Source organism: Mixophyes fleayi, chromosome 2 (assembly GCF_038048845.1).
Source record: "Mixophyes fleayi isolate aMixFle1 chromosome 2, aMixFle1.hap1, whole genome shotgun sequence".
NCBI lineage: Eukaryota > Metazoa > Chordata > Amphibia > Anura > Limnodynastidae > Mixophyes > Mixophyes fleayi.
Window position 1 is genome coordinate 23,912,932 of NC_134403.1, and position 23,349 is coordinate 23,936,280.

The 23,349-nt window shown below is 41.8% G+C and overlaps 1 protein-coding gene across 2 annotated transcripts in view; it reads right to left on the bottom strand.

Annotated features, from left to right (window-relative positions):
• Nucleotides 1-23,349, bottom strand: part of ME3 (malic enzyme 3) — a 151,409-nt gene that overhangs the window by 25,059 nt on the left and 103,001 nt on the right. For both annotated transcript variants that reach the window (XM_075198691.1, XM_075198690.1), the window contains exon 8: nt 21,713-21,822. In XM_075198691.1, coding sequence (XP_075054792.1) covers nt 21,713-21,822 — 110 coding nt within the window. The remainder of the gene's footprint in view (nt 1-21,712; nt 21,823-23,349) is intronic.

Genomic DNA, 23,349 nt, shown 5'->3' on the forward strand with positions numbered 1-23,349 from the left:
TGCAACAAAATACATTTTTTGTTTGTTTGTTGGTATAAACTTGGTGCACTTTTGTGCCTAATCTGTACTCCCTCGATCCGCCCAACTCCTCTCAGTAAATGGTGTAAACTTTTGCACCTCTGCAGATGTCACTATTTTGACCCACAAACTGGTGCACTAACAAACTGGTGTACATACATTTAAAAGCAGGTGCATTTGTAGGTGATGAGATGTTGTTTTGCACTTCTGTAAACAAGCTTTACAGCATGTACAGAGCCATTATCTCACCCAGTATCTCATGCTTCAGTCACTCAATGGAGATTCTTTATTAACAGAGTGAAACTGCAATAGCCTGTACCGACATATCCCACATTCTCTATCATTGCTTAACAAGATCATAAATAACTATTAAGTCAACCCTATCAGCTAGTTAGCAAATCTGGGATAACACAGCTGCCTGTTGCTTTTGTGAAATGATAAAGTGCATTCTTCTATACATTATTTCAGCCTATAATATGGTTGACTACATTGTGCATAGATGATAGGTGTAGATTAACGTTTTGAAAACAGGGGGAAAAAATTCCCTAAATAAACTTGCAGCTGAAAAATGATTTTTTTTTTATTGGTGGCTTAGTGGTTAGCACTTCTGCCTCACAGCACTGGGGTCATGAGGTCAATTCACAAACATGGCCTTAGCTGTGTGGAGTATGTTCTCCCCGTGTTAGCGTGCTCCAGTTTCCTCCCACACTCCAAAAACATACTAGTAGGTTAATTGACTGCTATCAAATTGACCCTAGTCTCTCTCTGTCTGTGTGTCTGTGTTAGGGAATTTAGACTATAAGCTCCAATGGGACAGGGACTGATGTGAGTGAATTCTCTGTACAGCACTGCAGAATTAGCAGCGCTATATAAATAGCTGCTGCTACTTTCCCATGAATGCACTAATCATATTACAAAAGTTGCAATAACAGATAAATAAATAAAAGGTTGCTGTGGGAAGGTCAACCACTTGGGGGCACTGTATCGACATCTATAACTTTTGAATGTTCTTGTTTAGTCTAAAGTAGAAAAATATTTGTTCTATTTTGCAAATAGCCTATTTTTTTTACTACCATAGAAAATGTGCAATATTTCTTATAAATGCTAGGCATGAAACATGTCTGTGAGTACAACAAAATAAAACAAACAACACCCCTTTCACAAACACATCATATTGGTAGACAGAAAAGAAAATTATACGGAAACCATGAAAATGATATATCGTCAGCAATAATCATAAATTGATACAGATCACACACACTGGAAATAACTAGAGAACAAATAGATGTAAAGAAAACCTTTCTGCTTTTTGTTAAAAAATGTTTTTATTTTTGAAATAAAAGATTAAATATTTATCGTCTTCAACAGTCTTCTCTAGAACAGGGATATATTGACACAATTTTTAAAAAGAATCCTAATGTTTGATTCTTTTTCAGGCTTTAGAGCTGTAGAGATAATAGGATTGGGAGGGTTCCATAGCGCTAAATGGATTCAGCTGATTGGACAATAACAGAAGGAAAATTATATATTTACAGTACTTGCACTAAACATTTAAGATTCTTGGAATTTTTTCAGAGTTTTAACTGCAGTAGGATTTTCATAGGGGATATTCAGATAATGTTCTGCATGGATCCGTCAGTTAAAGTGTTTAAGCGAAAATTAAATTAAAGTTTAAGAGTGACTCCACTCAAAAACGATATTGTCCAAACAAAACATTAAGCTGCATATTGCAACTTACTAGAAAAGCTCCTGCTGCTTGAAATAGTCCTGTCTGAAATAGCCTGCTTAATACACATAAACACACTGTTACTGCAATATAACAGATTGGATGTTCATCATCATCACTAGCGCCAGACACGTGACATACATGGGAACAGTAACCATGATAAAAGGTACATGGGTACAATTAAGCAGTATAACAAATGCATGTATTCAAATAACAGGCATAAAGAAAAAGAACATCATCAGACATGAAAAGGGATATATAAGGTAGACAGATAGAGAACAGACATATATGAGATATAGGGTAGAGAAGACCCTGCCAGTAAGAGCTTACATTCTAGAGGGGAAGGGGGGCTTGAAGGCAGACAGTAGGATCAAAGGGGACACTTTAGTTTGGATTATGGACTAGGTGACAGGGCAGTATGGAGAGACATGGAAAGCAATCAGCGATCTAGAGGTAGAAAGTAGTGGTGCACTGAGACGCGAGGCGTAAGATCACATGACAGCAGGCAGTTCTGGGGAGTCAAGACATAGTGAAGGTAGGATGGGACAGAGTAGAGGATGGGACGGAGGGGAGGATGGGACGGAGGGGAGGATGGGACGGAGGGGAGGATGGGACGGAGGGGAGGATGGGACGGAGGGGAGGAAGGGACGGAGGGGAGGAAGGGACGGAGGGGAGGAAGGGACGGAGTGGAGGAAGGGACGCAGGGGAGGATGGGACGCAGGGGAGGATGGGACGGAGTGGAGGATGGGACGGAGTGGTGGATGGGACGGAGTGGAGGATGGGACGGAGTGGAGGATGGGACGGAGTGGAGGATGGGACGGAGTGGAGGATGGGACGGAGTGGAGGTTGGGACGGAGTGGAGGTTGGGACGGAGTGGAGGTTGGGACGGAGTGGAGGATGGGACGGAGTGGAGGATGGGGAGAAAGGGAGGATAGAGAGGAGGTTGGGAAGGGGTTGCAGAAGAGGAAGAAGCAGGTAGAAGAGTGTGGAGATAGCAGGGGAGGGAAGGGGGGAAGGTTGTGAGAGAGGATAGAAAGGGTAGGAGTAGGTAGTGGTGAGTGGCAAAGGGGAACAGCTGTGGTGAGGGGGTAAGTAGCTGGAAAAGTTAGGGAGAGACATCAGCTACCAGGAGAGAGGGGGGAGGGTGGTGAGAGATGAAGAGTTAGAACAGGTAGGGGTGAGGTGATCAATAACATTGGGTGTAGGGATGAGAGTGAATAGCAGTGAATGGAGACTTCATAGTGGACTTCATAGTGGATCAGTACACCTGTACTAATCTTGTCAGATAGGATAGGAGAATGGATAGCAGATGGGCAGGGTGCAATGCACATATGAGGTTGTGGAGAGGAAGTGCGCACAGAGGTACAAGCAGGTGGCTGGGTGATGGGACAGTTCTAACTTTGAGAGAGTTCCATGGGAATTAGGCGTGAGCCCACTAAAGCCCCAAAATATTATTGCTGTTCAAGCAATAGGGAGTGTTCAGACAGTGCTCAACACAAGTGCACGAGGTGGAGGGTAACAGGAACTCAAGAGGGTGGTGGATTTTGTCCAGGTAGAGCGTTCTCCTGCACTTTACCGTTCATAACTCCTGTATAACTCTGAGTTATGCTTTATAAACACACTTGTAACAAACACACTTAAAACAAACAAACTGGCTTGCAGCCAATACACAATGATTATGTATGGGTAACAGACATATGCAACTTGATAAAATCCTTACACAAAGCAGCATACCATATACTAAGTAAAAATAGCACTTTCTTATTGCAGTTCAGAAGCTGGTATCTGGTTCAGACAAAGTAATAGATAAGGAACAACTGTCCCTAGTAACTTCTGCAGCCATGGAAAAAAAAATCAGTGTAGTTCACAGCTTGTTTCTATAGTTACAGATGTTGCTAAGGAGTTTTAGTCCTTGACAACCTATCTGTCAAATAGCAGCAATAGTGTATTTCTGCATTTTAAGGAGTCAATTTCAGGTAGAATTCCTCTTGAGTACTAGAAGTTATTCCAGTAAGTTGCAGTAAACAGCACAACGATTTTATTTATTAGGATCAGACTGGCCCACCGGTGTACTGAGATTCGATCTTGGTGTATGTGTACGAGTACACTGCATATTGATAAAACAGCTAGTATTAAGTGGTAAAAATAACATTTCTGCATGGTGGAAAAGCGGAGGGGCAGGTGTGATAGGAGCTGCCCTAAACTAGGAGTGGAGCACACCGGAGGTTAATCAGCTCTTCTAATATGATCTGACAACAGGTAGGTTCTTTATTTGTCAAGCACTATAATGTATACAAATGTATATGTAGATATTATCATAATATATGTGCAATTCATATCAATATAATATACATATAGTATTATTTATTATACCAAGTACTAAATTACTTATTCATTTTGTTATTTATTTAGTTTAATGTGTAGGTACACAAAAGCTTTTAGAGAGATCATCACAGGACTTTGCTCAGAAACAGACTTTACACCAGTGAACGCACTGACTGCTTGACTTCAAGACTTAAAGGGTGGAACGGGGTGAGAAATGGGCATAAGCACAAAGTCAATGTACAGTAAGAGGGCGTGCTGAGATTGAGCGCACATTCGTCCTATTCAAGCTGTGGGCATCTCTCAGGTGTGTGATTTTCAGCCGTATCACCTATATTAGCTACAGGCAGGTGTCGATTGACAGCGATGACGGACGTGTATACATGCCAAAACATGTGTTTGCAAGTTATAAAAACTGTAAAAATGCATTTTATATACAGTAGGCACATCCTGAATTATGTATTTCATGTTAAAAAAAAATAAATAAGATAAAAAAAAATGATGAAAACTTTTTTAAAAAATGTATTTTTTTTTTATTAATGATCATAGTACTAAGAGTTGTTAATGTATTTTTTCTCTCCATGTGTTCTGATGGGACTTTATATTGCACATATACATGTGCGTATCCTACAGTGTGTTGTGTCTGCATGCGGCAAGTACCGTATAGCCAGAAGGAAACATTTCTTGAGATCCTCTTGCACATTTTTCAAAAAATGTAAATTGCGTTTTACAGACTATCATGACTTAAATACGAAAGAAAGTAGTAAAATAATAATTAGAAAATACACCCAGAAAATCATATAATATAGACAGGAGCAACGGAGACCTCACCTATCAGCTTCAAAGGTGACTCCGCAATCATCCAATCAGGAGCACCCAGCTAGTGCTGGACACCACCATGATCAGAGTGTATTTGCACAGCCCCTCAGGCACCCGTAAGTGAAAGGCTAACGACATATATATATGCATCTCTGTGCGGGTCTGCCACAGTTGGCCATTACCCAAGCGCACCCTTACTACCCGGACAGCGCTTGCACATCTCTTCCTCCCCTCCAAACTTAAAGAGGTGCAAGTGTCCAATCTGCATATGGTAGTAGATGTACATGTGGTCATTCGCAATGCAAATGTATGTATTTTACACTAAGCAAATGGGCATACGCCCAACTCAGCAAAGGCCCTAAAGTCACCAGAGCAGTTGGCGTGTAAACTGATCTTATACAGAGACCTCTATGCATTGTATGACCATGCAGACAGGAGCTCAGTCATCAGATCAGGAGGTTGCTGTGCAGGACTTGTAAATTATAAAGTGATATTGTGATAAAATGTATACAAACATTATTGTATTGTTGAATAGGTCATGACTTGAGAAGTCTGCGAAAACAACATTATAAATAATAATATACACCTTACTGTAAATTATAAGGATGTTTGAACTCTGGCCTTTCGATGTTAAAAGATATCAGCCCAAAAATGAATGTATAAGCGGAATCCGCAGGGTTAAGTCAGAGAGTACTCAGCAATGTATAACAATACGCATTGTACACATAGCACAGTTAATGTCCGGACTATTCTGATCGCTGAACATTTTGGCTACAGACCAAATGTAAATAATGGAAACAACGTGTCTTCAGTAAATGCCCCAGGAAGGCTTTATGTAACTAGCTGCACACAAGGAATTTTGGAGCCATCAGGAAAAAATACTATGACTCAGTAGATTATCCGCTGTGTCTTCAGAGGATAACGTGCCCCTGGGGAGAGGGAGTTCCATTAGTTATTCACCTGTTCTGTAATTACAGCATCTTGCTGATTACACGCTGCAGGGAACGGAGTCATAGCTAGCGAAACGCTGCCAAAGACAAAGCCTTGGAGCTCGATGAGTGCCATCCAGGAGACGAATAAACGGTGGGTATCTCTGCTCAGTCAGGGAACGTCACGTGTCAGTAAGGACAAAGCACAAGTCAGTAAAAATGTATTCATATCTATCACTTCAGTAAGATACACAGAAGCATAATACAAAGGATTCTGGGATTTTGTAGCGCTGTGAACCAATTATATTACAATCCATAAACCCCAGTTTGTTGTATATCCCCATCATTTTGGAATTAGACCTGTATGAGTGCCTACAGATTTGTCATATATTTCATCTTTTGCCCAGCTTGTAAGCGTAGCATAGGACCTTTGGCAACTCTTATGGAATAAACAGCGTTACCATTCCGCTTTTTGTGTTTTTCACCAAGGACTTTAAATCATGAGGCAGAGTTATTACATTTCCTTCGACACATCTTCCATCCATTCCAGAAAGTACAACGAGTGAAAAACAGGAGCAACTCCGCCTGGATGACATACGGGCATTGGTGGAAAAACCCAGCCGGTAGTATATTTATGATCTCTATCTATCTATCTATCTATCTATCTATCTATCTATATATATATATATATATATATATATATCTATATCCATCTACTATATAAATGCCTAGTGGCGTGTGTGAAAAAAAAAAAAACCAAGCTGCAGCGCCACCTGCTGGGCAGAGTTATACACTGACCTATATATTTCTTGAAGGAGAAGTGACAGTTGGGAGTGGTTGGTGGTTGCCGGGGGTGACAGTGGGGAGTTTTTAACACCTTAAGTAGTTTGATGAAGGATGTGGCGATGAAGATGAAGGATGAGGTGATGGAGAAAAATTATGAGGTGGTGACATGTGGACAAAAACCACGTTAAAAAGGGGCGCTTGCGTCGGGAAGTAACGCTCTTCCCCTGAGGAGGCCTGGGCTAGGCCCAAATGCATGACAAGAACCTTTTTAACACTTTAAGTAGCTTGATTTGACTAGAATGCATGAGTATCATGCACGGGTTAACATATATATATATATATATATATATATATATATATTTATTAAAACAATGTATAGAATTCTGAGACTAGGTGGACTAATAACACATCAGTCACACAGTCTAAAACACTCACAGCTCAGCATGACAAATATTACATTCTCTGTCACATCTACAATTCAAACCCAGCATATGTTTTGTTTGCTATCTGGTTATAAGTACATGATAGAAAATAAAGCTAAAAGCTACTCTAGAGCAGATAATGCATATGCATTTATAGTGAGGAAGTTTTCTTTTGCACTCCTCATTTCCTACGCCTGTCTGTTTTGTCTCTCTTTTGTATTGAAAGTCGCTAAGCTGTCCTCTTTGTTTCACCCAGAGGTGTGTTTTACACCACAATCTTCCTGCATCAGTGTGACAGGAAGTGTCATATCACTACTCTGTGTTGCTGGGGGACCCTGCTCCTTCCACTATACAACTCTCAGTCTGTGGCTTCCTGCTGCCTCCATTCCCACCTCACATCATGTCACTGCCCCTGTCACATGCAGCCCTGTCCTCACTGACACATCACTCATCTCCTGGTATACTCTGTGCTGCGGAGGTGACCCTGCTCCTTAACACTAAGGGTGTAATTACCCTATAAATAAAAAAATGCACAGGATTGCAAAAATTATTCTAAAGAAATGATAGCAGTTTCATTTTTTTAATTAAATACATATTACAGACTTGAAGACTTAATATACCACTGGGACACTGATTAGCATCTATTGTTGGGAAAATTACTTATCCAAGAAATACAATCATTTCAATTAACCTTTTGTCCTGACGTGTTTCTATATCTGGCCTCCCTTTGCTTGCACTGACCCATTAAGATGCCTATTCAGCAGGGGTCCTCGCTCACACAATTTTCTCATAGAACAAGCCTTATAGCATCCGTTTTTAGATATGTACTCAGCGATATCTGTTTAACTTCCAGATACATAATGTACTCTACAGAGTGTAATAATTGCAGTAATGTTCCGTTTGCACAAACTTGAGAGCACTCTAAAGGGGAAGATAATTGATACACAACACAGACAAGATTTGGAGAAATATTCAGAAATGTAAAAAAAACAAAACATTTAGGAGTACAAGTAAACATGAATTGAGAATCTATGGGAAAAAATCTCTTAGGAACAAGAGGAAGTATAGACGACATAGTAGGTGCCCAGATTTTTTTCTGACCGGTCATGCCAACAATATTACCTGTGCCAATCATTTAGCCATGAGGCGGTCACACTCTCAATATCTGATGTCGCAGAGCGCACTCAGAGTTGGATCAGATCAAGCTAGGCGTTTGGTTGTTTTGTCTGATCTGTGCCCAATGTGCCGACATTTCTCCATGGGCAGCACGGTGGCTCAGTGGTTAGCGCTTCTGCTTTACAGCACTGGGGTCATGAGTTCAATTCCTGACCTGGCCTTATCTGTGTGGAGTTTGTATGTTCTCCCCGTGTTTTTGTGGGTTTCCTCCAGGTGCTCTGGTTTCCTCCCACACTCCAAAATCATACTGGTAGGTTAATTGGCTGCTAACAAATTGACTTTAGTCTGTGTGTGTGTGTATGATAGGGAATTTAGACTGTAAGCTCCAATGGGGCAGACACTGATGTGAGCGAGGTCTCTGTACAGCGCTGCGGAATTAGTGGCGCTATATAAATAAATGGTGATGATGATGATAATAATGCCAAACAACTGGTCCAATTAATGCACATACACCTTGACCACAAATATAATAATCACATTTTCAAACTGAAAACCATTTGGATTAAATTATTTCTATCATTCCCAGCCAGGCATTGTTGATGGCCAGTTCATATTTCCTTGCAGATTGTGCCCTCAAGAACTCCACGACCTCCGCTAATTTGGACATTTGCATTTGCATTTCAGTTAGAAGAACTACACGGTCTACGTATTGTGGGACAACAGTCAGACAAACTCATTATCCATGACAGGAAGATAAGTGAGATTGAAGTGCAACAAACACACCAGTGTTTAGACCTTAAGCAAATCATAGCAGTCTGGAGCAAAGTCTGGTCAACCCACAAGAAGGACAGCGCTACGGTAGACAAAAACGTAGCTGGTAAAATCCAGGTGAGTGTCAGGATTACAGGAACCTTCAGGATTACAAGATTCTTCCTTCAGAGAGGTAAGGTAGTACTGCATCTAATAGATCAGCCAACTTTACCGGAGATACAGATACAAACAAAAACGGTTCTGCAAAGGTTTTGGGTAACACCAAGAGGGGGTCATAAAGGTTTGGAAACCCAGAAACAGTTTACAAAAATGCTCAAAAGACCAGTCAGCCTCCTTCCCAAAGCGCAAAACAGCAGAGGTGCCACCCAGAATCCTCTTTGGCGTCACATGCCGCGAATTGGTTCGTGGACAGACGAGATTTCCACCATGAGTTGGGCAGATGGAAAGTGATTCTTGCTATGGGCAGATTAGGCGCACAAATGCCCCTACTTTTACACTGAAGTGCAGGAATGAAATTTAATTTGGCAGTATGGGATTATTTATATGAGATAAAGGTTTGGAGAGGGCGTATTTACAAAGGGTTCTCTCATTTGTCGTAGGGTCAGGTAGGCTTTTCCTTCCCACAAAAATCCTTGAGGTCCCAGAGACTTAATGGGACGTACTTAAAACAAATAATACGAAAATTTGACAAAAACTAAATCTTTAATATACACATAAACAAAGATACACCGAGCAGGATTGTCGGAGAAAAATGAAAGTGTTTTAATGAATATAGTGGCTGGTGCCGGAGTGTTAGGAAGTCCGACTTTGACATTTGTAAAGTGCATTTTCAGCAACATTCACCATACTTAAAAACTAGACACAGATTGCTCTAACAGGGCTATTTCCAAACACTGTGATTCTCCAAAAAGTTCAGTTTACATTTTTCTGATGTTATTAAAATCATTGCAGATTAGAATCCTGCTATTCTGCATTCAAGCAATCATGAAGATCAGCCAGAATATGCAATTCATAGATTTTCCATGGCTATTTGGTTAATAGGTAGCACTGTTCTAACGACGTCTGCTTGTGTTTAATCCTATAAAGAACTTCTCTTCTGTGCGTATTAACCGATTCTCAAGTTTTGTAGTTAAACGTTTACTGAACAAAAAGTTGAAATTGAAACCTATGACAACGTTAGACCCCATAAGTTAAGTTCAGAGGGTGAACCCATCACAAGAAATTGGGAATGTGATCGGGTAAAGTGTCACAGCTAACATCACAATGTATACAGGACTGCATCCTATTTGTTTATAATATAATTAGTTCCAGTTTTATTGTGCGGCAGCAGCCCTTGTTATAATTACTAGTTCAGTTCTCTGCCGCAGCTGAGTCAACATTCAGAGGCTTCAATATGTTATTAATATGTAAATGGCCCAGCATTGTCACCGGCTTACAGAGAGTTATTCTCCAGAGTCAGACTCCCGGGCCCTGTGTTTTTATTAGAAAGCAGCATGTTCGCAAGAACATCAATTAACAATAAATAGGATGCGGGATTCATTAGAAAAGTATATTAATTAGTGCAGCTCTCAAATTAAATTAAATGAGTTTGGGGTCTTTTTCCAAGATCTGCCACAAAGACGCACAGAGAGGTTACTACAGTTTGGTACCAGAGCGGTTTGTGTCCCTCCAGGGGGCACCAGAGAGCAGCTAAACAAGTTGTTATCCCCATTAGTATGGCTCATCCCAATTACTACTACACATAATTTTCTTATAGGCAACAATTATTCTGCACAGATCATTTTATTTCCGCACTAATGTGGGAACTGTTGCGTCATCTGCCAAAGTAAAGTTAAAGGAACCCTTTCATTTAAGTCAACAAACTAAAAAGCCCACAAAAACTTATATCATCTTTTGTTATCTGTCAAAAACACCAACCCCTCTTCTCAGTGGCAGAACTACCACCATCCCCTCCGAGGCCCCAGCTCCCCACCAGGGCAGAAAAGAGCAGAGTGGAAGCTTCTTTTGAGGATGCACAGATCCATTGCATGCGCAGTGATGTCCCAGTTTTGATGTTATTGCCCATGCACCAGACCCACACAAGCTCAGATGAAATCCCCCCCCACTTACAAGCTTTGACACTTCATCATCATCATCATCAGTTATTTATATAGCGCCACTAATTCCACAGCGCTGTACAGAGAACTCACATCAGTCCCTGCCCCATTGGAGCTTACAGACTAAATTCCTTAACATGCACACACACACAGACAGGCAGACCGACAGACTAGGGTCAATTTGATAGCAGCCAATTAACCTACCAGTATGTTTTTGGAGTGTAGGAGGAAACCGGAGCACCCGGAGGAAACCCACGCAAACACGGGGAGAGCATACAAACTCCACACAGATAAGGCCATGGTCAGAAATTGAACTCATGACCCCAGTGCTGTGAGGCAGAAGTGCTAACAACTATTCCTCCCTCTCACTAGGACTTTGCCTATCCTCATCTGTAGTCAGCAGTGCTAGCAAGCACTTTCTCAGCCAACTTTGGTTTAGTAACCAGGAGGGGTACAGACACATGGCCTCCTGCAGCTCACTGGGAATATGGATCACTGTCCTATGTAACTTTGTAGGTTTCCAAACTGTCCGAATCATATGTTACACTGGGTCACATTAGCTTTCCAACTTATCCAGTATCAGTCCGCTTAGTTTCAATTACACTATCAGGCATCAAACTCATCTTGGAGGTGACACGGGCTTCAATATCCCTTCCAATACAGAACAGCATGATCCATGAGAGTATCAGACGGTTACTCTACAATTGCAGGACAATAACAGAAGAGACCTACAGTGTTATATCCCACGACCCCAGTTATTACAGAAACCAGAGAGGGGGCATTTCAGAGGCATCTGTAAGGGCTCGCTGCTAGTCTACACATCATTAACATTTTATCATCTTTGGGAACTTGGTAAATAGACAAGTTTTTCACTGTAAGAACCAAAATAAATAAACGCGCAAGACTCGTGTAGGTTTATTTTGGCAGGTATTTTGGCTAAGGAACAGCTCTATTTTAAGATTTAGCTGAAAAACTTAAACACATTATCAACAGTAACAGAAGTTTAAGATCAGCTAGAAAAATAAGGTGATACAAAACACAGTGTGCAATGTTTTATCTAGCGAGACAAAGATAACAGATCTGCCCACAATTATATCTAATTTATTGGAATTTCAGTGATCACTGTAAATCCCTCATGTGTCATAAGGCTGGACGAGGGAGTTCTGTGTCCACACTGTTCCCTATAAAACTTCTTTCAAGTTAACATTTCATTGGCAGCTAAACAGAAAATGTATAATGAGATAAAATGAAGGAAGAACAAGAGCAGGGAGTGCAGATAGGATGCAAAGAGAGAATGGCAAATGTAAGAGGTATCATGCATAGAAAACAGAGTAGAGACTGGATGAAGAAGAGAAGAGTGGAATGTAGATATTGTATACGAGAGTGTTGGCTGGGAGAATAGGGCAGGAGTAGAGATTAGATGAAGAAGAGATGGGTGGGGTATAGAGATGGTATAGGAGAGTGATGGGTGGGAGAATAGGTCAAGAGTAGAGATTAGATGAAGAAGAGATGGGTGGGGTATAGAGATGGTATAGGAGAGTAATGGGTGGGGGAATAGGTCAGGAGTAGAGATTAGATGAAGAAGAGATGGGTGGGGTATAGAGATGATATAGAAGAGTGATGGGTGGGAGAATAGGTCAGGAGTAGAGATTAGATGAAGAAGAGATGGGTGGGGTATAGAGATGATATAGAAGAGTGATGGGTGGGAGAATAGGTCAGGAGTAGAGATTAGATGAAGAAGAGATGGGTGGGGGAATAGGTCAGGAGTAGAGATTAGATGAAGAAGAGATGGGTGGGGTATAGAGATGATATAGAAGAGTGATGGGTGGGAGAATAGGTCAGGAGTAGAGATTAGATGAAGGAGAGATGGGTGGGGGAATAGGTCAGGAGTAGAGATTAGATGAAGAAGAGATGGGTGGGGTATAGAGATGATATAGAAGAGTGATGGGTGGGAGAATAGGTCAGGAGTAGAGATTAGATGAAGGAGAGATGGGTGGGAGAATAGGTCAGGAGTAGAGATTAGATGAAGAAGAGATGGGTGGGGTATAGAGATGGTATAGGAGAGTGATGGGTGGGAGAATAGGCGAGGAGTAGAGATTAGATGAAGAAGAGATGGGTGGGGTATAGAGATGATATAGAAGAGTGATGGGTGGGAGAATAGGTCAGGAGTAGAGATTAGATGAAGGAGAGATGGGTGGGGTATAGAGATGGTATAGGAGAGTGATGGGTGGGAGAATAGGTGAGGAGTAGAGATTAGATGAAGGAGAGATGGGTGGGAGAATAGGTCAGGAGTAGAGATTAGATGAAGAAGAGATGGGTGGGGTATAGAGATGATATAGAAGAGTGATGGGTGGGAGAATAGGTCAGGAGTAGAGATTAGATGAAGGAGAGATGGGTGGGGGAATAGGTCAGGAGTAGAGATTAGATGAAGAAGAGATGGGTGGGGTATAGAGATGATATAGAAGAGTGATGGGTGGGAGAATAGGTCAGGAGTAGAGATTAGATGAAGGAGAGATGGGTGGGGGAATAGGTCAGGAGTAGAGATTAGATGAAGAAGAGATGGGTGGGGTATAGAGATGATATAGAAGAGTGATGGGTGGGAGAATAGGTCAGGAGTAGAGATTAGATGAAGGAGAGATGGGTGGGAGAATAGGTCAGGAGTAGAGATTAGATGAAGAAGAGATGGGTGGGGTATAGAGATGGTATAGGAGAGTGATGGGTGGGAGAATAGGTGAGGAGTAGAGATTAGATGAAGAAGAGATGGGTGGGGTATAGAGATGATATAGAAGAGTGATGGGTGGGAGAATAGGTCAGGAGTAGAGATTAGATGAAGGAGAGATGGGTGGGGTATAGAGATGGTATAGGAGAGTGATGGGTGGGAGAATAGGTGAGGAGTAGAGATTAGATGAAGAAGAGATGGGTGGGGTATAGAGATGATATAGAAGAGTGATGGGTGGGAGAATAGGTCAGGAGTAGAGATTAGATGAAGGAGAGATGGGTGGGAGAATAGGTCAGGAGTAGAGATTAGATGAAGGAGAGATGGGTGGGAGAATAGGTCAGGAGTAGAGATTAGATGAAGGAGAGATGGGTGGGAGAATAGGTCAGGAGTAGAGATTAGATGAAGAAGAGATGGGTGGGGTATAGAGATGATATAGAAGAGTGATGGGTGGGAGAATAGGTCAGGAGTAGAGATTAGATGAAGGAGAGATGGGTGGGGTATAGAGATGATATAGAAGAGTGATGGGTGGGAGAATAGGTCAGGAGTAGAGATTAGATGAAGGAGAGATGGGTGGGAGAATAGGTCAGGAGTAGAGATTAGATGAAGAAGAGATGGGTGGGGTATAGAGATGATATAGAAGAGTGATGGGTGGGAGAATAGGTCAGGAGTAGAGATTAGATGAAGGAGAGATGGGTGGGAGAATAGGTCAGGAGTAGAGATTAGATGAAGAAGAGATGGGTGGGGTATAGAGATGGTATAGGAGAGTAATGGGTGGGAGAATAGGTGAGGAGTAGAGATTAGATGAAGGAGAGATGGGTGGGGTATAGAGATGGTATAGGAGAGTAATGGGTGGGGGAATAGGTCAGGAGTAGAAATTAGATGAAGGAGAGATGGGTGGGGGAATAGGTCAGGAGTAGAGATTAGATGAAGAAGAGATGGGTGGGGTATAGAGATGATATAGAAGAGTGATGGGTGGGAGAATAGGTCAGGAGTAGAAATTAGATGAAGAAGAGATGGGTGGGGGAATAGGTCAGGAGTAGAGATTAGATGAAGAAGAGATGGGTGGGGTATAGAGATGATATAGAAGAGTGATGGGTGGGAGAATAGGTCAGGAGTAGAAATTAGATGAAGAAGAGATGGGTGGGGAATAGATCAGGAGTAGAGATTAGATGAAGAAGAGATGGGTGGGGTATAGAGATGATATAGAAGAGTGATGGGTGGGAGAATAGGTCAGGAGTAGAGATTAGATGAAGAAGAGATGGGTGGGGTATAGAGATGATATAGAAGAGTGATGGGTGGGAGAATAGGTCAGGAGTAGAAATTAGATGAAGGAGAGATGGGTGGGAGAATAGGTCAGGAGTAGAGATTAGATGAAGAAGAGATGGGTGGGGTATAGAGATGATATAGAAGAGTGATGGGTGGGAGAATAGGTCAGGAGTAGAGATTAGATGAAGAAGAGATGGGTGGGGTATAGAGATGATATAGAAGAGTGATGGGTGGGAGAATAGGTCAGGAGTAGAGATTAGATGAAGAAGAGATGGGTGGGGTATAGAGATGATATAGAAGAGTGATGGGTGGGAGAATAGGTCAGGAGTAGAGATTAGATGAAGGAGAGATGGGTGGGAGAATAGGTCAGGAGTAGAGATTAGATGAAGAAGAGATGGGTGGGGTATAGAGATGGTATAGGAGAGTGATGGCTGGGAGAATAGGTCAGGAGTAGAAATTAGATGAAGAAGAGATGGGTGGGGTATAGAGATGGTATAGGGGAGTGATGGCTGGGAGAATAGGGCAGGAGTAGAAATTAGATGAAGAAGAGATGGGTGGGGTATAGAGATGGTATAGGAGAGTAATGGGTGGGGGAATAGGTCAGGAGTAGAAATTAGATGAAGGAGAGATGGGTGGGGGAATAGGTCAGGAGTAGAGATTAGATGAAGAAGAGATGGGTGGGGTATAGAGATGATATAGAAGAGTGATGGGTGGGAGAATAGGTCAGGAGTAGAAATAAGATGAAGAAGAGATGGGTGGGGGAATAGGTCAGGAGTAGAGATTAGATGAAGAAGAGATGGGTGGGGTATAGAGATGGTATAGGAGAGTGATGGGTGGGAGAATAGGTGAGGAGTAGAGATTAGATGAAGAAGAGATGGGTGGGGTATAGAGATGATATAGAAGAGTGATGGGTGGGAGAATAGGTCAGGAGTAGAGATTAGATGAAGGAGAGATGGGTGGGAGAATAGGTCAGGAGTAGAGATTAGATGAAGGAGAGATGGGTGGGGTATAGAGATGGTATAGGAGAGTGATGGGTGGGAGAATAGGTGAGGAGTAGAGATTAGATGAAGAAGAGATGGGTGGGGTATAGAGATGATATAGAAGAGTGATGGGTGGGAGAATAGGTCAGGAGTAGAGATTAGATGAAGGAGAGATGGGTGGGAGAATAGGTCAGGAGTAGAGATTAGATGAAGAAGAGATGGGTGGGGTATAGAGATGATATAGAAGAGTGATGGGTGGGAGAATAGGTCAGGAGTAGAAATTAGATGAAGAAGAGATGGGTGGGGGAATAGGTCAGGAGTAGAGATTAGATGAAGAAGAGATGGGTGGGGTATAGAGATGATATCGAAGAGTGATGGGTGGGAGAATAGGTCAGGAGTAGAGATTAGATGAAGAAGAGATGGGTGGGGTATAGAGATGATATAGAAGAGTGATGGGTGGGAGAATAGGTCAGGAGTAGAGATTAGATGAAGAAGAGATGGGTGGGGGAATAGGTCAGGAGTAGAGATTAGATGAAGAAGAGATGGGTGGGGTATAGAGATGATATAGAAGAGTGATGGGTGGGAGAATAGGTCAGGAGTAGAGATTAGATGAAGAAGAGATGGGTGGGGTATAGAGATGATATAGAAGAGTGATGGGTGGGAGAATAGGTCAGGAGTAGAAATTAGATGAAGAAGAGATGGGTGGGGGAATAGGTCAGGAGTAGAGATTAGATGAAGAAGAGATGGGTGGGGTATAGAGATGATATAGAAGAGTGATGGGTGGGAGAATAGGTCAGGAGTAGAGATTAGATGAAGAAGAGATGGGTGGGGTATAGAGATGATATAGAAGAGTGATGGGTGGGAGAATAGGTCAGGAGTAGAAATTAGATGAAGAAGAGATGGGTGGGGGAATAGGTCAGGAGTAGAGATTAGATGAAGAAGAGATGGGTGGGGTATAGAGATGATATAGAAGAGTGATGGGTGGGAGAATAGGTCAGGAGTAGAGATTAGATGAAGAAGAGATGGGTGGGGTATAGAGATGATATAGAAGAGTGATGGGTGGGAGAATAGGTCAGGAGTAGAAATTAGATGAAGGAGAGATGGGTGGGAGAATAGGTCAGGAGTAGAGATTAGATGAAGAAGAGATGGGTGGGGTATAGAGATGATATAGAAGAGTGATGGGTGGGAGAATAGGTCAGGAGTAGAGATTAGATGAAGAAGAGATGGGTGGGGTATAGAGATGATATAGAAGAGTGATGGGTGGGAGAATAGGTCAGGAGTAGAGATTAGATGAAGGAGAGATGGGTGGGAGAATAGGTCAGGAGTAGAGATTAGAAGAAGAATAGATAAACGGGGTGTAGAGATGGTATAGGAGAGTGATGGGTGGTGGAATAGGTCGGGAGTAGGGATTAGATGAAGGAGAGATGGGTGGGAGAATAGGTCAGGAGTAGAGATTAGAAGAAGAATAGATAAACGGGGTGTAGAGATGGTATAGGAGAGTGATGGGTGGTGGAATAGGTCAGGAGTAGAGATTAGATGAAGGAGAGATGGGTGGGAGAATAGGTCAGGAGTAGAGATTAGATGAAGGAGAGATGGGTGGGAGAATAGGTCAGGAGTAGAGATTAGAAGAAGAATAGATAAATGGGGTGTAGAGATGGTATAGGAGAGTAATGGGTGGTGGAATAGGTCGGGAGTAGGGATTAGATGAAGGAGAGATGAGTGGGAGAATAGGTCAGGAGTAGAGATTAGAAGAAGAATAGATAAACGGGGTGTAGAGATGGTATAGGAGAGTGATGGGTGGTGGAATAGGTCGGGAGTAGAGGTTAGATGAATAGATGAGATTGATTGAATGAAAGATGGGTGGGGAGAGGATGTAGTAGATAGAAAAACAGGTAAGAAACATAGGATGGAGGAAAAGCAAAAGTAGGAAGTTCAGATTGGGAAACAGTAAAGAAGATAAAATGAAGTACAGGAAGAGGTGGGGAGAGGAGATGGGTTTAAAGTCTGGTGTATAGAAGAGATGGGGATGAAGGCGATGGAAAGGTGTTTAACAGGAGACAGCATGTGGAAGGAGGAATGGTGCGAAGACCAAATAAAGGAAAGGTGGAGAAATTAAATAGGTGGACAGAAAGAAATGGAGGCTGGGTAGAACTTAGTTGAAAAGAGGAGACAGAAAAAAGCAGAGGGAAGACACCATAAAAAGGTGCGAGAATAACAACTAAAAACATTACTGTATCTGTCCCCATGAATATCACAATCTCTGCAGGTTTGCAGGAGAGTAATGACTAACAGATGAATTCTCCTGGAATAAACTATGCTCATTGTGGGAATTAAATACTAACTGCAAAAACTGGCACAAAATCTATTGTGGATTTATAACAGAAAAATATTTCAACAATAAGGATATGTTAAAATAATATATTCAGTGAATTTCCGTGGCTTGAGTTCTGCAGGATATTATGACATATAAATTCCCTGGATGATCTACAGAATGAACATCTGCAGGGATCATTTGTCCGATGTCCATGCTTCCAACTCAAATCTTCCATCCGCTCTGACAACCCGGTTCTGCGGTTCTCTTAGTATTAATATTGTTAATAAAGAAGGATATTATCTCTGCAGAAGTCTGTTTCCACCCCTCCACTTCCCATCTTACTGTATCAACAAACATGGCAGGAAGTGAAGCTTAGCAACAAGTGCAGATAATATAACAGGGATGAGTTTTAATCAGACACTGGAAACTGTTAATTAATATCACGTTAATCTCACATTTTTCTTATTTCATTTCAAATGATATTTTGCATCCTTTTGCCCAAGACTAACCTTTGTACACGTGTTACACTAACATTCTTGTCATCAGGTTGTATAACTAATAATATGGTATTTGTTAGATACACCAGACTTGCCAACTCTCCCGAAATATCCGGGAGACTCCCGCATTTTGCGAGAGTCTCCCGGGCTCCCGGGCGAGTGTGGCAATCCCCCGCATCTGGATAATTCTGCCCACTTCCTATTGAAGTGGGCAGAATTAAGTCCCAAACGCCGCGATTCCCGGTGAATCGCGGCGTTTGGCCCCGCCCCCCGCTGTCAAATGACGCATTTTGCGTCATCACGTCATGGGGGCAGGTCCAAAATGACGCCACTTGGAGCCCCGCCCCCCCGTTACGCCCACCTCCTCTGCAGGCTCCCGGATTTCACCAACAGAAAGTTGGTAAGTATGAGATACACTCTGCTGGAGAGTATAGTCCAACACTCTGCTGGAGAGTATAATCCAACACTCTGCTGGAGAGTATAATCCAACACTCTGCTGGAGAGTATAATCCAACACTCTGCTGGAGAGTATAATCCAACACTCTGCTGGAGAGTATAATCCAACACTCTGCTGGAGAGTATAATCCAACACTCTGCTGGAGAGTATTATCTAACACTCTGCTGGATGGTATCTAGCTATCTAAAGCTGGGTACACACTACAGAAATTTCGACCAACTTTTTATGCAGAGCCATCTTACATGCGATCGATGATCCGATCGCTCGGTCCATGGACTGCATACACACTAGCCTTGTTTAGGACGATAAAGGGAAGAGTGGACGTCCCTTTAGCGGCTTTTTACAGCCATGTTGTCGTGAGCAATGACTGTAATTTCTTACTCACTGTTGTGGATCGGTCGGAAGTTTATACACACTACACAGCGGAAACGAGATTGGGCCGAAAATATTAAACGATACGACCAACCAAATTGAGGCGATAATCGTCCATTTGGGCAGACTTTCGACCATCGTGTCACTGCACACACTGACCCGACTTTTGAACGAGCGGTCGTATGTCGGCTGTTTGAGACGATTTTTGGATGAAAACAGTGTAGTGTGTACCCAGCTTTATGAAGATAGGACTGGGCGGGCTTTGATCATGAAAAGTATTGTATAAGATATAATTAAATAAAATAACAAAACGTGGACTTATTTAAAGCTACCCCTACCCATCTATCCCCTCACTGGAGCCCAGGGGGCTAATAAGCCGCGGGGAGGGGTGCGCACCGTGGGGAAGGGGTGCGCACCGTGGGGAATGGAACTGCATGCTGAAGCCATGATCCCTGGGGCTTTTATGTTCCTATAAAATAGAACCAAAAGATGGCTGCAAAAGGGTGTGCGTGAGGACCAGTAAGAAGCTTCAGTCGTCTGTGATTGTAGCTTCTTATTAGTCTGCGCTGCACACCCTTCCCCGCAGTGTGCATCCCTTCCCCACGGTGCGCACCCCTTCCCCACAGTGCGCACCGTGGGGAAGGGGATCATGGCCATGGCCCCAGGGATCACTGCTTCAGCATGCAGTTCCTCATGCACTCGGACTGTGAAAAGTGACCTAGTAACTAATAGTGCTGATACTAAGGATTGGGCTATATTATAATACGCTGTTGAGTTTATCCGCACTAGAAACAGGATTGGCCTCTATAACCAATAATCAGCCAATTATTTGATATTTTACCATCTAGACGTTATTCATATCACCTGAGTTTATTTACTACTATGGTTAGAGGGGGTGCTCTTAAACATTAGCTCTAAGCTAATAATTTACTATAAGATTAAAATGTTAGAAGAAACAATTACTCCTGTAGTCCACTATTATTAATGGATAGTTAAAATGATAAATTCTTTACTTTGTCAACTATTAAAAAAAAAAAAGTATTTGCAAATAGATCCCATTCATAGTTCAGTTGAACTATTGTGTAATTTTATTTTTAATTCTAAATACTCACCCTTTATTTCTTCACATTATCATTTTAAATTTGAGATATTTTAAAATATCAGTAAAAAATTACAAAAAAAAAAAAAAAGATTGGGCTATACAATTTTTTTCCCTTATATAACCACATGGTAATATCTTGTATCATACAGGTTGGATGCTCTGTGTCATACAAAGATGGAGCTGGATACAATTCTGTCCGATGACCGATTGGCAGGCAGGCACATGTGTGGCAGGTATTCTAGTACGTGGTGTGTATGATAATGCTGTGCAGTTGTATCACGTTAAACTGCTAGCATAGCCCTAACTTTAGACCAGTGGAAGCACATCTGTGGAACAGACTGGTGATTGGCAGCTTTTTTGGTTTCTGATTTCAACCCTGCACGGTGTCCTAGATAAGTCAACAGTTTCCATTCCACGTCAATGGTTGAAAGTGATCCTGCTAGATCAAGATCACACATGATCTAACAGTTTATGAGGGAGCCCCAAAATAGCCTTCTCCAATTAACCAGGCTCTTTCAATGTGAGAATAAAGTTTTAAATTAACATGAAAAATTGGACTGCCAATTCTTCTGTCCAGGCATTTTTTTTTTTATTTCCATTTAGATACGCCAAAAATCTGCTGTATCCAAGGGGAGCAAACATAAAGAAATATCTCTGGACAATAGAATTGTATATGGAGTTGCCATTTAACACGGTAACAAATCAAATGATAGAAAAGCAATAAACATTGGATAAAGTGTATATTTACAAAGCTTCTTGACTAAATGTGATGACCAAAAACAGAATTCCAGGTCACCAGGGTGCAGATGAACCTCTATACCTTCCAACCAGGTCCTATGAAAGAAACACTTTTCTCTCTAACTTTTTAAGCATGAGAAAGGTTATGACAGAAGATATCAATATTATGAGAAAGTTGGAGACAGACGGAGTTGGTAGAAAAGGAACACAGTTGTTGTTCTGAGCCCATAAGATCCTCAAAACAGTTCCGGTATTTCCTTACCTTGAATATCATCATTAAAAGTACAGTATTTGTTGCGGTATTTGTTCAGCAGTCGGAAGGCATTAGAATTTGCAAAATCTTCAAACTGGATCAAGCAATTCATCCCGTATCTGCAATTAGAAATATGCACATTGTTAATTAGATGCTTTACAGATCCCACACGTGGTTTATAGCTGGGAAACCGAGTTATTCTTAATTCTGGCCTCATAGGAGTATTTTAGGTCTGTGTAGACAGAAATCAATAAGATAACTTGCACATTAAAATTGTCATCAGTTATTGCACAATCCAATTGTTGTATTTTGGTGTTGAAGAATATAAGTGCTTGTCATTCCAGTTGTCATATACCTGTACCTAAGAAACGGACCCTGCCCACTTTAGAAAAGTGGTCCATAACAGAGACAGTTATGTAACACAAAGCACATCTAGATGTCAGGGATAAACTCATACATTTAATGGCTGATGGAACAAATGTTGTTCAGCTTATCTCTGGATGCCTTAAGATGTTGTTCAACTGTGATGTTTAAATGTGCATTTCCCAACACAAGTTGAAACAAAGGAGATCATTTGGTTTATGATAACAATGATGAAAGTAAATTGTGATAGATTAGTTTAAAGAGTGAACCAAAGGCGTCCTGAGTAAGTGTTCAGCTCTTCAGAAAAAACCTTGGTGGTGGCATAATTGGTAAGATAAATATAGTGTTTGGGATAGACAGAGGGAGTCTTAATCATGTTTAAACAGACCAGAAGGTTGTTTTTGATTATCTCTTTGTCACATATACACATACACATACACACACACATATACACACACACACACACACCCACACACACACACACACGTCACGCCGACTCAGGTGAGTGCTAGATCATGACACCTTGTATTGCTGCCAAGAGAGACAAGACCTGTAGGATATTGACGTACAGATACTGCTAATATCCTGTGTAAACATTAATTAGTGTTGTGGTGGTCTCTCAGCTGGAGCACTAGTAGCCAAATATACCGTATGTTATCTATAGCTTCTGTCTCACACTCTTTTGGGACTATCTGGACTAATACTGGACCAAAGGCCACCCTACCTCAGTTTATAGGCCCCATATGAGCTAAGGGCTAACTAGTGGCTCAGTTATAGAACCCCTATAAGATCAAAAGGCTAACTAGTAGCTCACTTATAAAGCCCATGTAAGCTCAGCCCTAGCTAGTGGCTCAGTTTAAAGGCCACAATATAAGCTCAGCCCTAGCTAGTGGCTCAGTTTAAAGGCCACAATATAAGCTCAGCCCTAGCTAGAGGCTCAGTTCTACACACCTGATGAGTTTAGCTTTAGATAGTAGCCCAATTTACAAGCCTACAGTATGTGAAATCAGGTCCAGGCATTGACTCTGTATATAGGCCGCAGAAGAAATGAAAGAAAGAAAGCCTGTTATTAGCAGCAGATAATTTGATCATGGACTGAATAACTGAATAATGCACAATGAGATAGTACACAAATACACAATGTGACTGCTTTTTTTTTTCATGTCAGATGAGCCGAAACGACTGATCTGGGGGAATCTCCTGTTGGCTGCAGGCGACACAACAGACAAGACCGTCATTCATTCTTTGCTTTTCTGCCTATTGAAATGTGAAGTGTAGACATG